The sequence below is a fragment of the Loa loa genome, assembly GCF_000183805.2.
Source record: "Loa loa unplaced genomic scaffold supercont3.6, whole genome shotgun sequence".
Lineage (NCBI taxonomy): Eukaryota > Metazoa > Nematoda > Chromadorea > Rhabditida > Onchocercidae > Loa > Loa loa.
Window position 1 is genome coordinate 236,243 of NW_018108186.1, and position 26,540 is coordinate 262,782.

The 26,540-nt window shown below is 32.5% G+C and overlaps 4 protein-coding genes across 4 annotated transcripts in view; 2 read left to right on the top strand and 2 right to left on the bottom strand.

Annotated features, from left to right (window-relative positions):
* LOAG_00712 (hypothetical protein) overlaps positions 1-328 on the top strand; it is a gene marked incomplete at both ends in the record, with an annotated part of 513 nt that extends 185 nt beyond the window's left edge. Inside the window, one exon of the mRNA XM_020445526.1 lies at positions 84-328. Within this exon, the coding sequence (XP_020304023.1) occupies positions 84-328 (245 nt within the window). The remainder of the gene's footprint in view (positions 1-83) is intronic.
* A 4,739-nt stretch (positions 329-5,067) lies between these two features.
* LOAG_00713 (hypothetical protein) lies at positions 5,068-15,029 on the top strand (the record flags this gene model as incomplete). The annotated part of the gene is made up of 19 exons (XM_003136253.2): positions 5,068-5,248; positions 6,622-6,697; positions 7,326-7,456; positions 7,829-7,993; positions 8,293-8,423; positions 8,514-8,684; positions 8,872-9,009; positions 9,748-10,003; positions 10,360-10,415; positions 10,680-10,782; positions 10,894-10,974; positions 11,295-11,432; positions 12,753-12,860; positions 13,408-13,580; positions 13,715-13,831; positions 13,895-13,994; positions 14,135-14,232; positions 14,515-14,590; positions 14,772-15,029. The coding sequence occupies 19 exons, from the start codon at positions 5,068-5,070 to the stop codon at positions 14,834-14,836; spliced, it is 2,364 nt and encodes a 787-aa protein (XP_003136301.1). The 3' UTR covers positions 14,837-15,029.
* Positions 15,030-16,084: 1,055 nt separating this feature from the next.
* Positions 16,085-19,420, bottom strand: LOAG_00714 (innexin family protein; the record flags this gene model as incomplete). Its single annotated transcript, XM_003136254.1, has 10 exons — positions 16,085-16,315; positions 16,522-16,644; positions 16,808-16,960; positions 17,243-17,455; positions 17,607-17,684; positions 18,096-18,230; positions 18,348-18,490; positions 18,796-18,877; positions 19,022-19,140; positions 19,234-19,420. The coding sequence occupies 10 exons, from the start codon at positions 19,418-19,420 to the stop codon at positions 16,085-16,087; spliced, it is 1,464 nt and encodes a 487-aa protein (XP_003136302.1).
* A 3,200-nt stretch (positions 19,421-22,620) lies between these two features.
* Positions 22,621-23,671, bottom strand: LOAG_00715 (hypothetical protein). The gene is made up of 3 exons (XM_020445527.1): positions 23,508-23,671; positions 23,005-23,091; positions 22,621-22,789 (listed from the first exon to the last, which is right to left on the bottom strand). The coding sequence occupies exons 1-3, from the start codon at positions 23,640-23,642 to the stop codon at positions 22,697-22,699; spliced, it is 315 nt and encodes a 104-aa protein (XP_020304024.1). The 5' UTR covers positions 23,643-23,671; the 3' UTR covers positions 22,621-22,696.
* Between the last annotated feature and the right edge of the window lie 2,869 nt (positions 23,672-26,540).

Below are 26,540 nucleotides of genomic sequence, written 5' to 3' on the forward strand. Positions count from 1 at the left end.
AACATTTATAATTAAAAACATTCATGTTTAGGAAAACAAACATGGATTTAAAAAATGAATTAAAAACTCTCGGGAACATGCAGAAAATACCCCGTATACACTTGTAAACTTTGACTTCAGGTATGGCGTTGGAATGGGTATAGCGATGATGATGCAACAGGCAGCAGCTCTGGCCAAGGTTCCGCCAGGTATGGACATTTTGACTTTGGAAGCAGAAATACGAAAAGCCAAAGCAGAAGGGCGTACTGTTACTATTGCAAATGGCTGCATTTATTTCGATTATCAGTTGATCGGTTGCATTCCTCCTGACACCACTTTTCACGCATGATCGCAGATATTGCGAATATACTGGGGTTTTCAAAACAAAAAAAAAAAAGGAAAGAGAATTTGTATTTATAATGAATTTAAAACCGCCAAGCTGGAAGAATTCATTTTAAAGGAAAGTTGGCTTTAGTGCTAAAATTATGCTTCTGATTGCAGCCTGAAATCCACAAATTCTAATGACAATAAATCTATAAGTGATTTGTACAATCAGTAAATAATTAAACTATTACTGCTGGCATTGTATTAGTTTAGTGCATTCAATTTAATTACGACTGTTTACATTCATTGAAATGTTATCAAAATAAGCAATCCCTTATTTGTATGTTATGTTAATTGCAATAATTACTAATATTTTTAAGATTTTGAATATAACAAATTTTTTTTTGAAAAATTTGTTGGAAAAACTAGAGAAGGCTAACATAGCTCTACCTGAACAGCCAATTGATTTGGATATTATTGAAAATTTATTTTTGAAAAATAAATTTAGCATTTACTTCGATTTTCCAATCAGATAAAGTGGGAAAGATGAATATAATAATACTGGACAGTATGAACAAGACAACATTTGTTTGGTTGTTTTGATCAGACAATATGTATGAATGTGTTAGTGGTATTTGTATTTGAAATCCAATCAAGTCAGTGAAATCGTCATAGCAACCAGGCTGATTTAAAATAAGGGAACGAGAAGCTCACAATCGTGCAGTCAGTTTTAAATCAGCCACAACCAACTCCCCATCCTTCAACAACACATTTATAGGTTAATTAATTGCATAACAGTAGAATGATTATTGTAAAATGGTTTGTGCTTTATGCTCATTTTGATTTCTTCGATTTGTTCATTTCCATTTCCATTAAATGAATGGCGAGGAAGAAAGTTGTCAAGAAATAACAGAAATATTGGGAAGATTGTGGGAGGACAGAGAGAAGGCGACCAATCCATTTCGGTTTGAAGTTCTTCTTCATATCCTAAGTTCGTGAATTAGTATGCCTTATCCATCCTACTGTACTCCTGCTGTCGTTATTGATCTACTGCTTTTTTGTGCAATAATGTTAACACACCTGACGATACTGTAAATTACATCCTTTTATTTCCAAAGATTATTTCCTACTTTTATTATAAATATTTCTTATCAATCAGGAGAAAATATATTTGATGCATACTTCCGAGTAATATACCTAAAAAGCTGTAAAAGGCAAAAAATGAACACTGTGAAAAGTGTCGCAAAACTATTGCTGCATTTTGAATATTGGTGTCACACTATATTGTTGTCATGGCGATGGAAAATTTCAAAATAGGGATGATGACATTTTTTTCAAATTTCTCTCTTTGAATGATGAAATTACTAGTAGTGCGCGAGAAATGTTTTCTGCAGGGATTAAATGAATTTACTTGATTAGATAGAAAAAATGAAAGCTAATGAGACCTTGGAGATCTTAAATTTTACAAAAACACAGCATGAAATATAGCTGGGGACATCTTAAGGATGATTTTTGAATTGATGTGATGTTAGAAATGCAATTCGCTTTCGATTTATAAGAAAAGATGAAAGATTTAGCTCCGACTTAATGATTTTTTTTTTTGCTTGTATGTGCCTAAGCTCGAAACTGAAATACTCTGTTTTTGTTCTGGACAAGGTAGTTAATTAAGCATCGGTCTAAATAAATTGGGAACTTTACCTTTTCTTCTTACGTAGCCAACCTAAAAAGGATGAAGATATGCGTCATTCAGAGAAAATTTAAGATGGCGAAATCATCGGAGACACAATTCTCAGTCCTCCATCCGGAAATTGAGATACGGCCATTAACGCAAAATTCAGATGATGATAAGAGGAAGTTAAGGTCAAAGGTTGGATACAAAGATAAAAAAGTGATTTGTGTTTTAGACAGACTTCTTTGACTATATGAATAAAAAAAAGTGACGTCCTACTATCTTTACAGTAGCAAAACTATTCGTTAATGTTGCCCATTGTAGATCTTCGAAACTTTTGAATAGAATGAAACGTAAGCAGCATACAAGATTTATTTTAAAAATAAACATATGACTACTTTAAATTTCCAATTAATTAAGTGAATGGTAATATTTATGAAAAAAGTGAAGGGAATAAGATTAACACTTTATACAATTCTAATGCTTATTAAATAGAAGAAAATTTTTTTCAGCAGAATCCTAAATTTAGCCGTAAGTGACGACTGATGGGTGCTGAAGCTAAACGTTATCTTCAGGAACACGCTATACCGCAACTCTTTGAGGTTCTTTCCTCATTTTCAGCTTTATATAAATTTGTTAAATTTATAAACTTTACTAATTTGCAAGGCAATTATAAAACAAAATTGTTTAATACTGGATCATTAATTGATGATTTTCTGATAATTTGATATCATTAAAAAAAAGTTGAAAGACACATTATATTGATAAAGTCAGTAATAATTTTAAGCAGTGAAGTCATTGCTTTTCTACAGTAACTTTTAGGTATTAATGATCGGTTTTGAGCGCAATACTTTGATTCTTACTTAGGACTTAAAAGAAGTGAGGTAAATCTGAGTAAGTCAACTGAATGGCCAGTTGTCAGGTAATAAGCGAAGGTAAAACGAGAACAAGAAATGAGATATGATTATTTTCAACAATTTATATTATTCATACATCCGGTGGCTATGTGTTGACTTTTGAAACTCAATGCATAGGTAATGAAGTTGAAGAAGCAAAAAATGAATGAAAGCAACTTACCTTTCTGATTAATCATCTGATTCAGGTCAGTATTTCTTACTTCTTATAGTCTTTTTTTCTCATTGATATCAATTTTTACTATCAGTGTTAACAAATAGGAAGGTATAATGTCCAAGAAGGCCGGTTACTGTTGTCAGGGAGATCGGGATTCTCATAGGAAGGTTTATGAGAATGGAAATTGTGAAAGATATTTACCACTATACACGGCCGTTCTGTTAGTGAGCAATTTTTCTGCTTTCTTCAGGCTTTCACTTATTTGGCCGGTTTTTTCTTATCAATCCCAAACCTTGCAATTCCAAAAACTCTCTGATGGATTTCTTACAGATGATTGTTTCCTTTTTCAAAGTACTGCTTCAGTACCATTGTCATCCAATTCCATTAAATTGCTGTGTATGGCAATGTTAAACAACAATTTTCGACTAAAATTTAAGTTGAAATGATTGATGTAAACCAGGAAATCTTTAAGAATGTATCATGTCCCCATTCATTCTTTCATTGCATATAATTGTAATTGGCCCAGTTAAGATAACTAACTACTCTTGCTACATTCCGTTTTTGTTCACATTTTGTTTTCTTATTTCTCTAAATCTATCATCTCGATTTCCTTATATTCACAATTGTCCGCGGTATTAATCTTTTTCTGAAATATTGCTGGTTGACATATTCAGTTACTTTCTGGGTTTTGTAAAACTTTTCGAAGCCGCTACCATTTTTCACGAACGCTGAGTGATTACGATATATTAGTCTGATATGTGCGTAAATTGTAAACAAAAAGTTTATTCACCAAGGCTAAATTCAGACGGAACTACTATTTATTACTCATGAGTTTTGATATAAAAATTGTTTCATGATCTGCCTTTCCCTGATGATTTGTACAATCATCTTTGGGCATCTAGTTGATCCAGATGCAAAGTGCTTGTAGATAGAATAGATCTATCATATTTAAATTAGGCATAAAGGTCGTATCTCAACTTGAACGTTGATTTGAGTAAGAACAATTTTACATGTATATTTCAGTGATTTGTCAAAGTTGAATAGAATAGAAGAGTTTTTTCTTGTCAAAGTTTCGTGCCTTCTTACATGAATTTTTTTCTTTCTAATCAAAATCTTTTGAAACTAAATCAGTCATTTCGAGAAATTATTTACCACTAAGAAGCGATCGTTGCAAAGAGAGTTGGAAAAACCAGATCTATATGAGTCTATCTAGCGATCTATAAGGCTATCTAGCGATCTATATAAGGCTATCTAACAATCTATGTAAGGCTATATAGCGATCTATTAAGGATATCTAACGATCTATGTAAGTCTATCTAGCGATCTATGTATCGAGAAGTAATAGCATGCTGTTGGACAAAATACGAATAGTGTCGTTATACAAAGAAATTGGAAAAATGTGCTAAATATTTTGGAAGAGTTATAAACTGAAAATCATCATTATCCCCTCGAAGTCATAAAAATATCCTCGAGATCTCTGCAGATTTAAAGAATGAATATGGTTTTGTGATTACAGCTGTCTCTAGCAAAAAAATTTCTTAACAAAACCTTTAAATTCAATTTTTTGGATCAGCTTATTTACCCAGAATTTTCTAAGGATAACGTTGCAGTCAGTTAGAGTGTATGTCTAGTAATCCAAAATTGCAAGTTCAAGACCTATCTCCAGCATCGACATAATTTCTTACTAAAGTACAACTTTTGAATTTTATTTTTCAGACACAGGTTTGTTTACCTCATCTTTATAAATGTTTTAGAATTAGATGACTGAATTCTGAGGAGATTCCTTCGGACTTTAATTGTAGAAGTAGCGGTAATATTCCCATGAGCTGTGTACTGTCCTTATTATCCTGCTCTTTCAACCTTGATCTCTGTTCACAAACTCCAACTTTGAAAACTCAAAAATTATTGAATATTAACTTTAATGATTAGCATATTGCTCAGATTCCTTTGTATTTTAACCAGATACTTTCTAAAACTAGTAGTGAAATTTCTCAGAAATTTACCAAAATGAAACTTCACAAAGTATGATAATGGGATTGCAGAGTCTAATAACAGGATTGATTTGTAACAAACCAGAAGATCCGATTGCATTCCTGGAAAGTTCCCTCAATAAAGTACGTCAAAATCCGAATTTCGAATACAAATGGGATTCATTTGTTGACAAAAAAGTGCTTCAAGAGTATGAAGAACCGCCCGTCAAACCTGGTCAGTTGATATATGCCGAATTAAAAATGTGAAAATCTTGAGTAACATTTTTGCTCTCTAATGTTTCGTTAGAAGAGAATGAGTCAAAAGAAAAGCAAGTAATCTGGTCATCCAATCTTAGTAAACCATGAATTCAACCAGAAACCTAAGCTGGTTGTATCCAGCGTTAGAAAATCTAAAATACATTTTGCAAATTCGTAGCCGAGAGCAAGTGCGTTAAAGCAAAATTGTAAAACACAGGTTATTTTTTGTCACTAATGAAAATTCGAAGGTGTGACAAATATAACAAACTTTAGAAAAAGAGTTATGAGTATCAATTTGAATATATCAAATTGCTCCTCCGCTTTTTTGCATGTCATTTATGCATGACTCAACAAGCAAAGCAACTTTGTAAGAATTTTTCATTTCCCGAAGTGCATATGATTACCTCAACCACTGCCATTCTCTTCTCCTTTTCAATTCCATCATCTTTGTTTTTTTACTCTTCTCTATTTATCCTATCTCTATTTTCATTTTTTTTTATTCTATCTCATTTTTATTTATTTCGACCACCTTCACAAGGAATGATCGTAATTAATTAATTAAAATTAATAAATTATATCCGATGTCACGCGCAAGCTGCTATCACTCGTAATGTATGTCAACCTATATGTTTCTCATATTTTTCATTTTTCATTTCTTACCGTTTAAACTTCGAACGAAAAATCTTCGATAAATTTCTTCAAACTCTTCCAGAAATGGATTATCAAGAATAAGAATCATCCAGTCCATCTGACCACCTATTTGAAATCTCTTCTTGTTTTTAAAGCTGTAAAAATTGTTACATTTGATAAATAAAAGTCCATCTAAAATCCAATAACTGCTAAGCTTTATTGATAATAATTAATTAGATTTGGCATAAAAAGTAGTTGCTATATATTATTAATATTTTCCGAAACTCGACCATGAGGGTAACTGTCTTCTTTTGAATACTTTTTAATTTAATTGAGAAAAGGTTTTTTACAGACCAAGTTGCTTGACCAATAAAACCATTTTATGGTGGAAATTTTTGAGACAAAATGATTTAAATTGCAAAAAATACCTTCAATTTAAATAATGAATTATGAAAATAATTCAAAATTTTAGGTGATTGCTTTTATTTTCGGTTTTTTTTTTTGCATAATTTAGTGATATTGTATTTAGAATTTCTGATCTTTATGTCTTTTTCAATTTTTCAATGAAACATATGTCTGTATTTAGAAAATGTACCTGTAATTCTCTGCAGGTATTTAAGAAAAGGCACATTTTCAGATATTACAGCCTAATATCACCAAGCTAGAGAGTTAAAATTAAAAATTTCAAATGAATTTGAAGATTTCAAGAGCATTTTTTAGGTTTGAAAGTTTCACAAACTGAAAAGCCAAAGAAAGGAGCAAAGTCAAGGACACCTGGTACTAAACAAACTAAAAGGTTCACTTTCTCAATTCTATTAGGAATAGAAAATGACAAGATGAAACAGAAATGCTTTTGAAAGATTTTGAATTCCGGGCTGTGTTTCTCCTCAAGCAACTCTTTGCTGCAATTTTCGTCAATAAAGGAACTGCAAATCTCTTGCATATTGCCGATGTCATTCCTATTCTTCTTGAACTCCTCTAATAGGTACTTCTGTGGTACCTTTCTACACAGATTTTTCTGCTTCTATTACTTTTTAAAATCTCTTTTGCAGAAGATTTCCGCCTACTATCACCATTTATCACTAATAATTATGAACTTTCATAACAAAAAATACAGCCTCTTCCTCCTCCTTTTCTTTCCAAATTGTGAAGAGAGAATTCAGATCACCCAAATCTCCTGCTAGGCTTTTTTTTTTTTTTTTACAATGTAGCGGTCTTTCTTGACTTCTACATTCGAATAGCAATCTACACTCTTTTTACTTTTTTGTTATTCTGTACCATTTTTCCTACAACATTTATTGCCATAGCAAATTATCTTAATGAATGAGAATTCCAATACAACTGTTTCTTTTTTTTCAGAATTTCCCATAATACTCTAATTAACTGCAGAGATATGCGCTATCATCTCAAGTTCATTGCTTCAGAGTTAGTCCTAATAGATCGATCGTTCCTTCTGCGGCTACTATCAGCAACAAACCTTCGCTTCAACCATCATCCGTTATGAAAACTACAGATGCAACATTAATACCGGACGTGCCGATCATTTTATTCATGGGTATGTTCAATGTTTTGTGAATAATCTCTTTGCTATTTCCAGTTATCAGAATAATTTAATATTAATTTTGTTAAATTTCAATCATATCGTATAGTTTCCACATCGAAGTAAAGTTGCACTATTGATTCTATCCAATGATAAGTGGAGGTAATATTTCCCGTTCAAAGATAGCTCTAGCAAATAGTATTGAAAGTTTCCAGTGTTGTAATTCAAATAAACAAAATTAGTTAACTATTATCAGATAAATGATTGGATGACCGTACCAAAAAGACTTATCCCCCAATGCAGTCACAAATAAAATGCAATGATTGCAGTGATATCTAAAAATCTTTATGCAATATTATTACACTGAAAAAATTCTTCTCTCTGCAGGAGGTCCAGGAGGTGGCAAAACACGACATGCAGCTCGAGTGCAGGAAGTTTTAAGTAAATTCGGTCTTGTGCATATTTGCATGCCCGATGTGATCCGAGCGGCGATCGCAGAATATCAGAACACTGATGTCGAATGGAAAGAAGCAGCACAGCGGTATCAGCGAGGTCCATTTTAGTCTTCTTAAAGCTTTTTAGCTACCTCACTTTAACAAATATTGTTCTATATGTACTGTGCATATTTGCATATCCATTATTCATTTCAGGATTCATCAAAATCTTGCGGTTCATTTGAAGTTGACCAGTGCTAAAGTTATATAAGCCTGACAATCAATTCTTTTATTTATCACCTTTGAAGAACAATAGTTGCAGAAATTTATTGAAAACAAATATTTTCACTTTAAAAGTTTGACTAGTAAAGTAAAAAGAATGAAGTTTTTTGTACAAATATTTTGATTATCTTTTAGGCGAATTGATACCCAATAATTTAGCGCTTGGACTTGTAAAAGCGGAAATGAGTAAGCATCGGAATGCAAAAGCTTTCTTTCTTGAAGGTTTTCCACGTGAAGCACGACAGGTTGAGAATTTCGAACGTGAGGTGAGAAAATTCTGCGAACAAAATCGAATTGTATAAATAAATGATCTTCTAATCAATTTCTCTCACTATCTGTAGAAATAATTAATTCAGGTAAGACCTGTAAATATGGCAATGATTCTGGATTACGATGAAGATACGCTACGACAACATATGGAAAGTCGTGGATTAAATATAGAAGTAATTGATGCCAAAATTCGTGAATTCAAGCTCAAAACTTTGCCAAGCGCCAAATATTTTGATGACCAACGATTGCTACATCTGGTCAGCTGATAACTTATACAACGAGTGGGAATACTTTGACTAAAATGCATTTAATTTCAACGAATTGTTTTATTCAAGAGTGCTTCCTGATTATTGTCCATTTTCTTGTCTCTTATATACTTTTCAATTTGTCCTCAGAAGGTTCTCTTTAACTTCTTTAATATTTAAATTATTTCTGGAATTTCAGATACCTGGAGAACAAACTGATCAATGGATTTTTGAACGTATGAAATTGTTAATTCAGCGAGCAATGGAACTTGGCGTTCCAGTCACAACTTCAAAAGTGGCTTCAAGAGCGGGATCACCATTACAACGACCTGATACGGTACCTAAAAATATTTGAATTTGCAGTGAAACAATGCAGTATTTTAGAAGCCTGAAACTTCAAAATAAAAAAAAAACTAATACGTTTTGCTTAAGAACACGGATTGGAAATTTTGGTAGGAATTCAATATTATTACATAAATATCTCACCCTCTATGATAACAGATAAGTGATGAGTTGAGAGTTATGGAAAGGAGTGAGCTAATATCTGTTCACTCGTCCTTTTACGTTAAATCAAAAACCTTTTGTCAAATATATTGTTCGAAAGGTCCAAATTTTTGAGTGAAGCGTTATGACGGATAAGTTGATGAAATATAGTGAATCATATTAACAGTTTAAATGGTTTGGCCTAATTTGCATTCAAGAGATATAAGGTTGGCCAAGTGGTGGTTGAATTTTGTGGCAAAAGTCACAAGAAAGAAGTAAAGGACAATAAATGTCTAGACTGAAATGGCAATTTAGTCAAATCTAGCGCTTTGATAATTTCAAAGCGCTTATTGGTTTAAGCTCATTGCGCCTAACTTCACACACATTGTTTTAACCAATTCTTTTTGTATTGTTAATGCTGTAAGCTTAATTCACGCATAATCTTCATGTGACGTTCAGTTTTTCCATTTCTGCAGTTTTCGAGCTATTTCAGTAATTGTGAAGTGAAGCTGTGTTCAAAATCAGAATGATATGGATATTCACGGCATTACACAAACATATTTCCTGACTTAAAAAACGTAAAAATTTTCAGGTTGCTACTGTGACACAAGCTGCAGCAATTGTAGAAGCTGCAGTAGCCACTGCACAAATTTCTGAAAATCAATTACGTCCGGCGACAAAAACAGAAGTAAGAGAGAATGAGCAGAAAGAAGATCTAAGACAGACCAGTGCTGCAGAAACGGAAGCTGAGCCTGCTACGTCAGCTTTAAATTCTCCGGTAACAGCGAGAGATATATTAAATACAACAACGTCAGCATCTGAGAAACCTACACCAGAAACACCAGCTGGTAAAATTTAGGGAAATTTCAAAATGTAATTTCATTGACAAAAAATTTGAAAAATCATGAATCACCAAGAACCATCTGAATAAAAGAACAGATTTTTAATCAAAAATTATAAACAGGAAAATCATAAGTAATTTCAAAAACTAGGACATATAAGGAAGGTTGATAAACTGCGCTTGACGCGTTCAATGGTTTTTTTAGGACCGCACTTGCAAACTCTTCAACACATTCTTTCTGTTCGGACTTAGACATGCTTCTAATGTAAGTAATAAAGAAAATATTGCTTTTAACATTTCTGACTGCACACCAGAGCTAATTTTATGGTAGTCAGTAGTTTCTGCAAGTTTTATCAATTTCAGAAAATGAAAAGCCGTTAACTGCCTCAAAACGTGAATCATCATCCAAGGGAAATGTGGTACTTCTAATTTCAATCTTCTCGTACATTTCTATAATTTCTCGTTTCATAACACTTTTATGAATTATTTTGAAGTAAATGTATCACGACTCCGTAATGACATATATAATGTATTTATTTTCACTAATTCTGCAATGTGACAATTAATGCTTTCAGATCTTTGATCCTCTTATAAAGATAAAATGTTTGGAATTGTTTTTGAGTTTTCGAATCGAAAATTTGCTAATCGCTTGTGAATTAATTAAAATTTAATCTGTTTTGCAGGTAAATAAGTCAAAACCCGATGAAATCAAAACTGTTCCCACGATAGGAGCAGCAACAGGTGCAGAAGCACGTGAAAGGCCACAGATATCAGAAACTACCGGTGGTAAACTTTTTCACATATTCATGACCTCAAAAACTGGGGAAAAATGATGAATAAATAACTTCGTACAGTTTATATCGAATTATTGTAAATTAACTGGAAAGGTTAATTTAGAAGCTGCAACACAATCGACACCAATTATGCCGAATGCTACAAATGATGCATCAAATGTGGAAGTGTCACCACAGACATCAAGTAAGGAATTCTTGTATCTTGTTTAATTATGAGTCTTAATTGATTAAAATAGACTGAATTTAAAATCACGTCGACATTGGATCATTTAGGCGTATTTACTATACCATTTCTTTCAAATATTCATATAATTTTCAAAAACTCTGAAATTATTTTAAAATATTTCTGTATTATTTAGCACTTACTTTATTCAACTTACCTTACTTTACTGCTTAACTTATTTTACTCAAAAAGTAGAAAAACATAATGAGTCTCCATTTATTACATGCCTTTCAACAAACTTACCGTTTCTGTAATTTTTTGGCACTGTTTGCAAGTTTAAGGCAGACCGAACACTAAAAAGACGCTGAACAAAATGAGCAGGACAATTTCGCAAACTTCAAAATCATCCGAAATGTCGCACCGATCTATATACAGCGCCAAAAGTAAAAATCAATCAGTGCATAGTAACAAAAGTGAAAGTAAGTTTTACTCCAAACAATTACAGAATTTTCCATTTTGCATTCCTTCTTAGGATTTTGTAGAAAAATTGTAATGCAAAAGTTCTTGAGTTCATTCTCAACAATGTTTCAGGCTTTTATTTGTATTCAGGCATACTTCACTGATAATGATCGGGAACACCTTTTATCTTATCTTCTCTCATCCTAAATTCTGTCTAGATGTTCTTGTCAAGAAACTAGCTACAACATTGTTGCTCAATAGTTTAAGTTAAATGAATTCTTACACTACACATTCGACATCTCGTCATATTAGCTAGGCTTCGCAACCGAAGATCCAGTCACTGCTCTTTTCAGTCTTCGCAAAAGATTTTTTAGGTGAGACATGACATGCGCGGAACTATTCCTTTACTTCTAAAGTTCATCTAACAGGGCCTAGTAAGCTAAGACGATGGTAGTGAGGTTCTTGGGACGTATATTTTGTTATGAGTTTCCTTCTCCTAGATGGATATTCTTAGGCATTAAACGAGGTTAAAGTCCTTCTCCTAGAATAGTTGACGGATGACTAGCGAACCCATCCTTTTCATGGACAGACTTTGTCTAATTCGTTATTTAAGAGCTGTTTAGAAGGAGAGGCTCTACCTGAAGGCAAATGCCTTAGTTCGCACCTCACAAAGACATGCAAGCTTCAAGCTTCTCCTCATTATCAACAGATGAGCTTAAAGTACCATGAAAATCCTTTAACTTTGAAAAAAGAAACAAATTAAAAAGTAAGCGATATTCTGGAATAAAAACCTGACCGTGTACAGTCTGAGGAGGTGCATCTGTATTGTATTTGAAGTATAACCTTGTATCATTTTATTTACGAATCCCAACAAAATTCAATCTTTTCAATCACAGTCATAAGCAGTCAAGAATGATAAGTGTTGTGAATAGAACAATTAACCAACGATAACAATAAAAATATCTGTAAAACAGAGGAATCAAATGGGAAGATAATGAAGCGCTATGAAATCTAAATTGGTTGTAAGGAATGAGAATGGTTTCAATACCTTGGCTTACTATGGAATATGACTACGATCTTTATCTTATCCTCTTGTAACAGAATAAGATTTTAAACATCAGGGATGATGTGGTTTCTGCTTCAGATTCTTGTCGACTTTAGAAGTTCAATATTTTGTTTCTGTATGCTCACAACTTTTCTTTCTCTTTTGTACTGCATAAAAATAAAAGACGCGTGAAAGGAAAGTTGAAATTGTTTCCAGCTTTTCCAATAAAATTGTTATTTTTGTTTTCCATTAATATTGAAATATTGACGTAATTGTTACTGAAATTACGTTTCAGACCAGTTGGCTGGTGGACCATCGTCCGATTCAAAATCAAATACATCCGTAGTGGATAACCGCTTTCCTCCAGGTCTACCCAATAACGCATTAGCTATTGTCATTGTTGGTGAGAGGAATTTCGGCATTTTATTTTAACACAGCATCTTACGAAACTAAATAAATAAACTATTTCCTGTTTTTATTTCCGAAATAATAAATTATTTTCTTTACCGGATGCCGATTTTAATATATATTAAACTTATTGGCACTGAAATAAACTTGAACACTTAAAATATAGCAATCATCCTTCATCAAATATTTACTATATTAGAGTGATTTTATGGCTTCATCAGATATAAAAAATTCAGTTTTATTAATCAAAGAAGTGTGCTTTTAACGAAGTCTATGCTTATGTACACATTCAGACTATGTCTGGCTACTAACAAATTCTGAGACTGAAGTATATATAGTTTTAAAAAATATATAATTATATTTGATTTCAATCTTGAATGCTTGAAATTTTTAATAGAGCCGGAAATTTTCGAATTGCACAATAATATCTCAAAATTAAATACAATTACTCTCTATCAATTGATTGATTGACCTCTATCAATTGTTATCTTCGCATAGTTCACCAAAAAACTAAATAAAATAGCAATTTGAATATGGTTCAGGTCCTCCAGGATCTAATAAAGCGGAAATTTCAAAGCGTATAGCCCGACGATATGATGGTTTCATGTATCTTAGTATGGGCGATTTGCTTAGGAAAGAGGTACGATCAAATGCGGATGATCAATTGTGGCAAAGAATCGGGAAGAAAATAGATGCCGGTGAACCGGTACCTACGGTAGCAATTTTATTCTCAGCGATAAGTTGACTTTCCTTCATTTTCAGTTGCATTAATTGTTGTCTTAGGAATTTTATTGAAGTTTGGTGTTTCAATGTATTTAGGAGAAACCTTTTTAATACCATTTATTTCAGAAAATCTGTCGTGAATTACTATACTCAAAAATTTACGAGGAAGATAATATTAGTAGTGGTTATGTTATTGAAGGTTATCCGCGGGCGAAGAATCAAGCTGTCGATTTTGAAAATCAGGTATTAGTGAGTTAGGAGATCTAAAGCATTTCAATGGAAATGACTAAAACAACTTCATTCCAGACTAATCGTCTTGCTTTGGTGGTCTTAATCGATTGCACTGAAGAATTTTGCACTAAAACTATCGAGAAACGCAAAAAGGATGAGGTGGTAGTCAGGCCAGGTAATTAAAAGGTGTAGGTGTATTAACGTTGAATGTCATGGAATGCTTAAATAGTTTAAAGTTCGCAGCAATATTATCGTCTCATCAAATACTCAGAAACTTCTAATTACTCCAAACTTTTTTTGTTTCAAACTATGCAGACGACAATTCGGAAGCAATAAATGCTCGTCTGCAGATGTTCAAGCAGAATACACTACCGATGCTAAAATATTTCGATGATAAAGGAAAGCTTAAAGTGGTATGTGTATGAGTACAGTTTACTCTATCCTAATACTAACTCGAGATGTTTTGAGAAGATGCATCTTAAGCTAAATTAGTTCGAAGGATTACCCTGTCAAGCTTATTATTAATATCCTAGTGACAAGTTGCTTGCTATTTTATGATCTGAAACAATTCTTTGGATAGGAAGCAAGAAAGAGTTCAAATCCCCGTCATCTTTAATTCTGCATTTAAGCATGTTTGTTTATGTTGCTCCTCTTTTATTTTGATTTTTTTGACGAAAGAACCAATTTTTTCCCAGGTTGATGGTGACAATAATCCAGAAAAGATTTTTGAGGAAGTTGTCGAAGAACTCGACGGGATTATTCTAGTCAAAAGTAATTTTACAAAATTTCAAGTTTTCGATGAGAATTTCAATCTGAGAAGAAAAATACTATCCAAAATGCAGAAATGACTTCACTTGTCGTGCACAGCCTGTGCGTACTAGAATAAAGTGTCATGATAGAATGACATGAAGTCAGGCAAGATATTACAACCATCGATTAAGGTTTTTTTCAGAAGAAGAATGTAAGGAAAACCAGTCATTATCGGAAACATCACAGAAAAGAAGTGCGGGACAGTAATGCTACGTTGTGTAAATGTGATTATCAGTGATAGTGATTGACTTTGATAATGATGTTCTTTCTTTCTGTAGATATTTTCAGTTATTTCAAAAGTTTTTATCATGAATCAAAGTAACATCATCGGAATAATGAGTTCAGTACCCAGTGAAATGCTCAAAATAGTATGAGATAGTAATTAAATTTAAGAAAAGCCTTTCTGTGGTATTAAACAGACAGATGAACAAGACAAACAAATAGACAAGCATATGAAGGATAAATAAAATAAACAGCAACAAAGGCTCACATCGAACATGGCCAAATAGGCAAGTGACATTATATTGGTTGTAAGGAACTGTAACAATTCTTTAACATTTTGTAAAAAAATGTTAGAAAATTTTAAAAACTTATTTAAATCGAAAAATTTGATGAGAAACACAAATGTGGAATGCTTGAAACAAATCCAATATTAAAATGTTCACTTAATACAGTAATGATCCTGACATTGTCCATTCCTCTACCAAAAATGTGAAGTAGCAAAAACGAGAAATCAGAAAGGTTAATTTCTGCACGATACATCCGAAACATGTAGTAAATTTTTAAATGTTATGCACGGTATATAGTAAAAAATATTTTCAGAATCGTACGTTCAAAGTTAAAGTTTAACAAAAAAAAAAAAAAAAGAAGAAAAATGGAATGTTCTGCAATATCATAAACGATCGAATTTCATTTGTCAATTGCAACTAAATACATGCACATCACTGATAAGGACAAGTGAATCCAAAAATTGAGTTGACAATCCACTAAACTATGCTGTGATATTTCTGGCCGTTTGTGAACTTTCAACTCAAGAAATAATACATTACTATTTTTCCCGCAAAATATATACTGTTTGAAACGAAAATAATATTGAAAGATCAACATGATGTCTTTATGTTTTTAAAAAAGAAGTAAACAATATTACAAAAGGTTTAAAAAGAGAAACGACACCTTCGCGACACATTTAATCTTTCAAATGTAATATTTCTACGACTATTTTCAGTTTCTGATTATTTGGAAATGGTTCTTTATTTATATATTTAAGGAATTTGATTAAAATTGCTATGATTCCTTGCAAACAAAATCCATTTATGAGCTTCCTAACCCATCAAGAAATAACGAGACAAGCAAAAATCAGCAAAATCAGCGTCTCATTGAAAAACATGAAACTGTCTAGCTGAGAAAATAGTAAATCAAACAGTCCAACTAGCATAAGCAATTCAATTGACAAATTTAAACTTCAGTAGGTGTATTCTGCCGCAGTTGAGATCCAGGACTACCATAAACATTCTCGGTGGGATGATTCTGAGACTGCGCAATTCGAGCGCGTACCATCGCTCGAATAGGTAGGGTTCCGTCAACCAGATCTTCCAGAGCAGGGGCACTTTCGTAGCCGGCACCATACAGTGGTGAGCGCGACATTTGACTTGGTATTGGTATATTGCCTTTTGAAGGGTAAAGAGACTGGAAGAAATTAACTTTCTTAGAGAGTGAAAATGCTTAAAACTTTTTCCCACATATTTTTTTTGTTCATGAAATCTTCCAAAACTGCAAAAAATTTTCGAAATACTAAAATTTTCTTGAAAAAACGAAATGCGAAATACATGATAAAATCATTACAAATGTACTCATATGGAATCGGAAAAGATGGATTTAAATAAAATTGAAACCTTAATATTTTTCCCAAAATTTCCATAATACTTTTTATTGATCTTGCCATTGGTCAGCAACGCCTTTTCATCTGAAGATACACTCGACGTTTGCTTGCTGTCATTCTCTATGGATATGTTTTGCTGCAGAAAAAATTGTTGAAATTTATAGCACTTTAGTTGAAATTTAATTTTCAATTGAACAACTCCGATTTCAACAGAATTTCAGCAATAATTCAAACAAAATTTGTTCCAAAATAACAAGCTGCATAGTACGAAGGGAAAGTCTTTGATAAATCAATCTGACCTGTTTTGAATAAATTCGAATCAGCTCGTTAACAAGATCTCGAGATATTCTGGCATCGACGTGTTCACTGACAAATTTTAGCAGAAGTACCCCATCAGGTCGAAGGAAATCCTCTACGAAACGCTTCATATCGTCACTATGAAATCCGGACAACTGGAGATATGCAGAATTTTTTCAATGTCTATAAACTAACGTTGCAACTAAAAGTTGTCCGACATTAAATTTAATCTCATTCTAATTCAGTAATAGAATTGAATATGTAAAAGGTCTATGAGGACAGTTTCGCACAAAGTATTAAGATACAAAATTTCGCTTACTTTAGCTGTACTTTATGGAAGTGAGAATTTCCAAAGAACATTAAATCAACAAAGTTTTTGTTTGATGAAAAATGAAAGAATCAAAAAGATAAATGAAAAACAAATGCCAAATCCAAACCTTCCACTCATGTCTGTTAATATTCCACAATACCAATTGCGCACGTGCTGTTGACATACACATCAGAAAAAGATAGTACAAGAAATTTATAACCGTGCAAACACCTACAAAAATAAGCCAAAACAAGAGAAATAAGTAAAATTTCTCGTTGATCATATTCATCATTATGACACATTGTACCGTATGACGCTGCACATTACCGAGGCGACGTACCTGAAAAAGAGAAAGAAAAATGAATGGTTCGTCTTAGGATCTTCTTGCTTTTTCTTGAGAGCTTTGCAATTATCGGATAAGGTTTTTTGAATATCTGTTGAAATTTCATGAATTTAAACAAAATTGTTGAGCGAAGTTGAAAAAGTTAAACCTGGAAGTCACACATGATAACACGTGGGAATATTGCTGATTCCATCCATTCTTTTCCGGATACTACATCCGTTATTGTCTATAAAACACTTTTTTAGCCTAACTTTGATCATTAAAACAATGGTGAAGGTGATATTTAAAATATTAACTCAGCAAGTCAATATTGAAACACTGACTAACAAGTGGATACGTTATCTTGAATGATTCAAGGTGTTGGCTTACTCGGTAATCCGATAATTCATAATGATTCCGTATTTTACTTATATATGGTAGACCAATTATTATATAGAAAAACTAAATCCTAAATTACAACCATAGATTGATGTTGATGGTTAGAAATAAGCAATGGCAGTAATGGTTTTGTATAGTACTATTGATTATGGATAAACCTATCCAACGAATTATTTCACTTTTCTATCTTCGAAATTTACCAGGAATCTTCAATCTCTATTAGAAAAAAGAAGAAACTAAGATGAAATCTTGGAGATACTTGAAAGCCCCACTGCAGATAGTCGCCACCGAAGAAGTGATCTAACATGTAAATCTGGCCAATGATGTTTAATACGTAAAGAAGCTTTGTTAGCAAATACAACATTGTAGCATTTCGACCCGATCGAGCAAATCCCTGAAATACAGTATTTAATTTTTGAAAAATTAGAAAAATGAAATTAGCGGAAAAAATTGTCAAAGAAATTGAGCCTTAAATTTTTTCAGACAGAAAAGTATTGCATAAAATTCTAACCATTCTGGAACTATCCTGAGAATTGAAAACTGATACTGTATCTCCAATATATTCTGCCAAATTTCGAATTTCTACGTCACGACTATGACCATGTAAAGTAGAACATTTCTTAGCTTCCTTTACTATCCCTTGTGGTTGTATTGCTATTAAAGAATTACAAGTGAGATTTCAAGATGACGAAATTTTAGATTAGAGATTAATAGAAACTTTAATTAGAACATGGAATGAATATTTCAGTTAACAACTACTTATTATTAAATAATAGAAAGGTTATAAAGAGATATTATTACAATTGCTTCAATGCTGTATAGAAATTAAAATTTCATTCAACTTATCTTTCCAAAAATGAACTATGCAAATTTAATTTCGAGGAAAATAATTGAAGATGAAAAGCTAATAAGAAACGTGTTAAAGAATTAACAACCGAGGAAAGCTCTCGGAACATTACCTGTTTCTTTATAAAAAATACTCCAAAAATAGTTTGGCGTAAAAAACATCAAAGCTTGCAGCGCTAATACTATCGGTACCCACTGAAATGCAATAAATTCAGTACTGCGTTGCATACTTATTCCTATTCAACAGTTGTTATTCACTATAATTTATTAATGGCTGATTAAAAGTTATATTCGGCAATTTCATCGTCATTAGTTGAATATTTGGAGAAAGTATAGTACCCGATAATAGCTGATCTGATCTCTCCGTTCATGTAGTTCTTCTGGTATCTGTTCCGTAAACGGAATATAGTATGAATTCTGAATAAAACAATAATCTTCTGCATACTTTTCCCAACCACCTGCAAAAGAACTTTTAAAAAGTAAATTTCTCAATTTTTTTTCTCTTGGAATTCATAATCAAGCAAATAAATAAAGTTCGGTGATCCCTTCACCTCGAAATTCCATAGGGACCCAGCATTGAATTGGTGAACCGAAATACTGTTTTGCTGAGATAGCCAATGCTACCAAAGCTAATAGCAGTGATGTTGCATAATAATTCAAAAAATCCACTCTATCAGCAACCATTTGTGGTTTGACCACTCTATGGATATATTCTGAGATCAGTGGAATACCAAGCATTTTTGTTCAAATTATCTGAAAATCTCAAGATGCTCAAGTCAGCTCTAATAATAAAGCAGCATGACCAGGCTTCACATTACAAAGCTTCTATTCTAAAAAAATTTTAGTACGAAACGTCTATCGGCAAAAATTTTGTTTTGTGAACCAATATTAAATTCAATTATTTTGTAACTTTAATTAACTTAGGCATTAAACCAAAATATTATTGCATAAAACCGAATCGAGCGATTTATATATGAAAATGGCACTTGCTAATATGATACATGAAAATAGTTGTCGATAACGAATATTCGTCAAAATCGATGAGAGGACTAAGGAAAACGGTTGTTTGATTGATTTCACTTTTGCATAAATAAACAAAAAAAAACTGATAAAATTCGAAATTAATTGAAAACTAAAGATTAAAGAGATAAATTCTAGCAAAACAACTAACTTTTGAAAGCAAAAAAAAATTCGAATAAAAAATTATTTTAAAAACAATTAACTCTTCAGACAAAGGAATTTTCATCTTGACAAGTTAACAATTAATGAAAAACTATGGCATAAATATCAGGTTGAAAATAGTGAAAGGAAAACAGCGTTTCTGCAAAATGTATTGTGATGAAAAATAGGTTTCCTAATGGAGCTTATCAACAGTAAAAGTTTAGCATATTTCTAGTAAAAGTACTCAATATATTTAAGTGATTTAAATATTTAAGTTCTGACTTATTATGAATAATTTTTAAATCGTTAACGCACATTTAAACGATTAAAATAATCAATAGGAAATCTCTTTACTCCATCAATTCATTAAATCACTAATAGTTTCATTCTATTAAATGTAAATTTTTGTTGAAATCACTTGATTTTCTTGAAATTTGATTTCAGCTCTGCAACAAATATGAGGACTGTCACATGAAGAACATGGAAAGAAAGTAATTAATGTGATGAAAATGACAAAATGGTTATAAAGCAATGGTATCAGTTTCGATCAGTGCATCATTCCCAATCTTCTTGCTATGATGAAATTTGATGTAATTGAAATAAATAAGGAATGATTTGTTACTGAGCAAGTTTTATGATTAAAGATGAGAACTTTTGAAAAAGGAGAAATTTGCATAGATTACATTTTATGAACCATTCCATATATCCTAATCTTTACAAAATGCTGTTGTAATTTGACAATGTGATAAAATATTGTTAAACAAAAGAATACACAAACTTCTTGAAATCTAATCATAAATAATCGACAAAACACAACAAAAAGAAGTGAACTGTTCAAGAGCAAGCATCTCTGATGAGTCACATTGTCCACTAACCCAACAACTATTGACCTTTGTCAAACTGCCCTCCACTTTCCTTTTTTCATCGATCGATTATTCAGAAGTATAATGGCGATACAACACACTAAGCACAGTCCCAGCGAAAGATGATAGACAATCAAGTACCAAGAGTAGCTAATGATGATTGTTAACGAAACACTTCTCAAACAAGCAAAAAGTCGGAGAGAGAAAAAATGGTTGATTGTCAAACTTTCGAAACGAAGTCAATATGCTTTTCCATAATTGCAGAAGATGATAATACTTACATAAAGCAATTATTATTCTCAAAATTTTATAGAAACTAATTGTTTTGTGAGAATTTTCGAAAATAAGAAAACGTTCTGTGAGGAGAAAAGCGCTATTTAAGAAAAAAAAACAAACTTTCATTTGGAACTTTCAGAAATTGTCGATTTTACAAAACGAAGTTATCATTCAGATTGCATTGCGAAGAACAAGTGATAACACTAATTTAGTGACAAAAAGTGGTGGTAATTCAAAGAGTGGTGGCAGTCCCTCGGAAATTATCTATCCACAAAAGGATATGAAAAAATGTTGTCAGGAAGTAATCGAAATGAAGAATATAATCAGATAGTTTCCTGTACAAAATAGGCGATTTTGGCGACAAAATGCAAACGACAGATGTGAAAGTGGACATAGTCATTGTTTCGATGGCAGTACGAGAACAAAATGTATAAAATGGTCAAAGAACAATGTGAAGCAAATAGAACATAGTGGTGGAGAGGTCCATCTTTGAGTACCACCACAGAGACCCTGACCTCTTCTCTTCTCGTCCCTTTTCTCTCTCCGCTTCGTATTGTCTCATTTCATACTAATCACTCCTTAGAAAGGATTCAGCTTTAAAAAAGTGATCTTTTGTCCAATGCTAACTCTTGACATTTCATACAGAGGTAGACGGACAAAGACCACATCAGATGTCAAGAAAAGGACAAGCCAAACGCCGATAAGAGATATGATCCACAACTTGACATATGGCACTTTGCGTTTCAAATCGACAAAAGCCACTCCTTAATTCGAATTTCGGAATGAAGAAGGGACAGAGGTAAACAGCAACAAAATTCGATATTACTTCTATTCTGAGAGTTGGTTAATTTGATTTGATCTGATCTGATCTGATCCAATCTGATGAATAAAGCTATACAACTTATGCCTGGATGATTTCAATTTCAGTCATTGAATGGAAATAATTTTATGTACAATGCTTTCCTCTTCGACTTTCCGCCCACTTATTTTTTATTTCGTTTAGATATCTTACGTCACCCTCCTTGAAGTTATTTTCCATAAAAAATTTTTGCTCTAAAGCTAATATTCCTCGCCTAAATTTACAAATATTATTACATCGTCCCACATTTGGTTAATAGTAATTTTCCGAATACATTTATTTAGGTATACTTCATTTGTCGATAATATCATCAGAAAGATGGGACGACTGCTTAGGAGGAGTACGACATCCCACATGATCGTCATTCCTTTAAGATATATTTCGTTATACTGGTAAGGAAAACTGATAGGCTCTTTCCTAATCTGTCCAGTATTGAATACTTAGTAGCCTTTCTTTGTTCACTTTGTTCCCTTTTGCTTTTCTGTCTTCAGTTTAGTATCATCGTAGACTTGCAAGTAAAAAATCGAACGTGATCGAACGAAACCTATCTTAATTAAAGGAAAAAGGACATGTGTCAAACTATGTCTTTAGGGTTTAGACATGGACAGAGGGTAGAGTGACGCTTATTATGATAGAAAGTTGATATCACTGTCGAGAGTTGTTCTGATTGCCAGAAGGCTGGATGGAGTCCAACGTTTAAAGCTGATTGGCTTTATCTTATCAGTTCATCCAACATTCAGTTGTTGTGTGCCTTTTAAAAAATTGTTAGCACATGACATCTTAAAGCATTTTATCATGAATACATAATACTATTTCATCAATAAGCTCTTCACGGGTACTGTAACCTAGTGTTGATCACATGAAAGATATGATTTCTGTATCATATCTCTTACCAGGCCGGAACCCACGACCTGATATCATAGCTGCGGAACGTGATGTCAGTGGATACTAAAATTTCTCTCATAATTTCCGAGTCATAATTTATTTTAATAAATTTTCTTGATAGACAGTATTTTTTATAAGAAATCCGGAATTTTATTGTCAGGTTTCGAAATTTTGGAGAAATTTCATTCGCATATGTTTTCCACAACGATTTTTGATCCTTTCACTTGTCATTTTAACTTCTTAATTGTTATTTTTGTACAAAGATCGCAAAAACTTGCCACGACTTGGCCAACGCTATCCATCCCAAAAACTGATCTTAGAGATCGCAGATGTGATGATCCTTCATTCGAACCACAGCCAGTTTGCTGAAATGTCTATAATAAGAATCTCGCATGCCTTGATTTTTCCATGATCAACTGATGTGGACCACTGAAGATGTGAAACAAAAATTGGAAGATTCCTAAAGTATCAGGACTGTCCAAAAGTAACGATAAATAAAAATGTACCTGAGTGTACCTGAGTTGTACCTGAGAGAATGTACCTGAGTTGGGGTTGCTAAATGTTTACAGAGCTTCACAAGATATACTGTAACAAAGTTAAAGGCTTAAATCACCAATGACCTTTTCTAACCGCAGTTTGCAAAAATTCCCAGAATTAATATACAGAAAGACAATCTATCATTATTACTTTCGTCTACTGAGACATTTTGGCAGAATCTACTGGGACCTTTTGGCAGAACGTTACGTTTGCTTCAGTTTTATCAATCAATAAATCATCTTACTCTGTATACGGGAAATTTCGCGGTATTTGAATCATCGATGATGCCTGTAACGTGATCAGCCGATAAATAGCAACAAATTAATGTACCCAGCAGAGTCCTGTTGAAATGAATTGACGATGAACGAGATGGTGACATCACTACGAGTTTAGCAGTTTCTGGAAATTTCTTTTTCAGCATATTGTGCATCATTTTTTTTTTTTGTATTCCTCTCGTTTTTGTATGTGATGAGTATGTCAGAAAATTTTAATGAACTATGGAAATCAAACCGTATTTGAATTGGATTGAAGCAAAATGTAGAAGGTTAGAATTATGATTCAAATTAAGATCAAAACTTCATCTATACAAATGCTTATAGTTGTATGTACATCAATTAAAACTTTCCAAGAGACTGAGAATTCAGAATTAAAAATATGATAACAGAAATCTGAAAGGCTTCAAACTGCGACTCCTATTAAATAAACTAGGCAAAGTTAAACGAAAATAAAGTCAAAGCATGAATAAAATAATCGAACTCGGTTGAAATTTTGAAATTTAACGCGCTAAATCCACAGTACCGCCTACTTCATATCGCAATCAGTGCCCCATTCATTCCCAAACCTTTTATTTGTAAATAAGCAATCGACATCGCTATTGTGTGGATACAGGTTGCGCAATTTAGAGCTTTTCTTTCCGCCTATGCATTTTGCTTTTATCTTCTAATTTCAGAAAAAAGTTTTACCCATTGAAATTATATGCATGCATACAAATAATACTTAAGACTATTGGAATAGTTTTTCTCATTTTTATCATGTTTATGTGTAATAATCTTCTGAGTACTGAATCTTCCGCATGGATTATGGTCAGGAATTCCGGAAAATTTGAAGATGGGATAGCCGAAAAGGTGTGACAAACATTGACTTTCGATGTGGAAAAAATGAATAAATAAATTGTTTGTGCAAAAGATATCAGCGATAAATGTTAAAACTTTCAATTCTGTCAACAATTACTGTTCAAATTTCAGCTTTCCCAACAAATGTTGAAATTTTTCCGTTTAAAACAGAAGTTTGCAAAAGTTCTGTTTTAAACCGTACAATGACAAATATTTAAAGGAATGAGACAAGTTGAAGAATTATTCACTTATACAGAAATGAAACAAAATGATAGGTTATTTTAACTTGATTATTATATGAAATATTTTAGGTTCGACCGTGGACTCCGTCACGTTAAATATCCATCCTAAACAATAATTTGAGTGTCAGACTAATATCTGAAGACACAACAGAAAAAAAGGGATTTATTCATACTAATTTCCTTCATTATCTTTCTATAACCATCTCTAATAAACTATAAACTGATAAATTGTCATCACTGTTTGTTATCTCTTTAATTACAAATAATGAGCGCAATAAACCATCAAATACTATTTTAATTTATTTTTAATCAGTCACTTTGTGGAACATTGCACTGAGGAAGACTTAGATTTCCCATAGTGCCATCTTTGATTCGAACAACTGTTTGCCGTAAGTTACTATTAAGAAAGTTTGTTTTCCACTCTTATGTCATGATACCATTGCTGTTACTGCTGTTATTTTGGTCCCTCGTTGCTACTACTATCCAAAATCGAATTTACCGTAGGCCACCGCGGTAAATGTTCAACTCATAGCAATGTCTCCCAAAATTGGCATTAGTTGCCACAATCAGTTAGATTGAAACATTTCTTCTACCTTACTAATCGTTTTGATTCAGTATCACACTGCAAAATCAGTCCAACTCCAAAGAGTCTGATATAATTTTGAAAAAAAACGCGATGTGCAATTTTGCCAACAATACCATTTCGGGCAAAAACTTCAATTCCTTAGTTAGTTGACAACTTTTTATTGGAACACTCTCAAAGGTCTGGTTTTTGCCTCGATCTTTTTTTATCTAAATGTGTTAAATGTCTGGAAGATGTTAAATTTCCATGTTATCATAATCATACTCTATATTCCAAGAACAGTAATCTTGCGATTATGACCAGTGTTATGATCCGAAGAGGAGTAGTCTGAAAAGTTCAACTGTCAAATTTCAGAAAAGTAGTAGAACAAAATAGCCATATGTATTTATTAGATTGTATCTGTCCCAATAACATTTCGAAACGATACTGCTTTCAAATAAATGAGCTAGTCGATACATTTTATTAACCCTAAGTTTAAAGCAACAAAACTGTCATATTAAAGATAACGAAACTGTCAAAACGAAAAAATAACAAAACTGTCAAAAGACAGCAAAAAAAAAGACAAAAAAGGCAACAAAACAACAAAAGACAACAAAACTGTCAAAACTGTCAACAAAACTGTCTGATTATATTCGAGGATAGACGGTGGCTGCATGTCTAAAGTAATTCCTTTCAAATTAATCAATCTTTCATGTAAGTTACTGTATCTTATTGGTGTAAGCCTTAAGAGGTGACATCTTTAACAAAGAGCATATTCCTCGAGAAAATTTATCCAGTAAGTTCCATTCTGATCATTATCTGTTTTTGATGAGTGGCCAAGTTGACTAGATAGATATAGTAAAGAGTATCATAAATGAAAGAATTCAACAATTTCAAGTCTGGGTGTTTCTCTTCTTGGCTAAGTTTTTCGAAGTAGCCGTACTGCTCGCTTTTATCACTGCAGTGATGCATAGAGTATCGATCGTTTCATGTACTTCACTGCCTATTATATGATCTGTACGATCTCATAATTTAATTTTATTACTTTTACTGGCTAAACTGAAAGAAACATGCAGAAAGGATTAATAATTAGATGGAAGAACAGAATAAAAATAAAAAATAAAAAAATAAAAACTTGCGTTGGGAAAAAGAAAGATAAAAGAGATGCAAAAATATTGGTGTAACTGTGGATTCTTTAGGATTCTGATAGACTATTAACATCAATAAATTGATCATTCCGATGTTAAACAGGTATGTTTATCACTCAGTTTCTCATGATTTTGAAACTAAGCTTACTGAAAACAATCTTTTGTTGACAGTTTGTTACTTCAATTTTATAGCAAATGGCTACAAACCAGAAA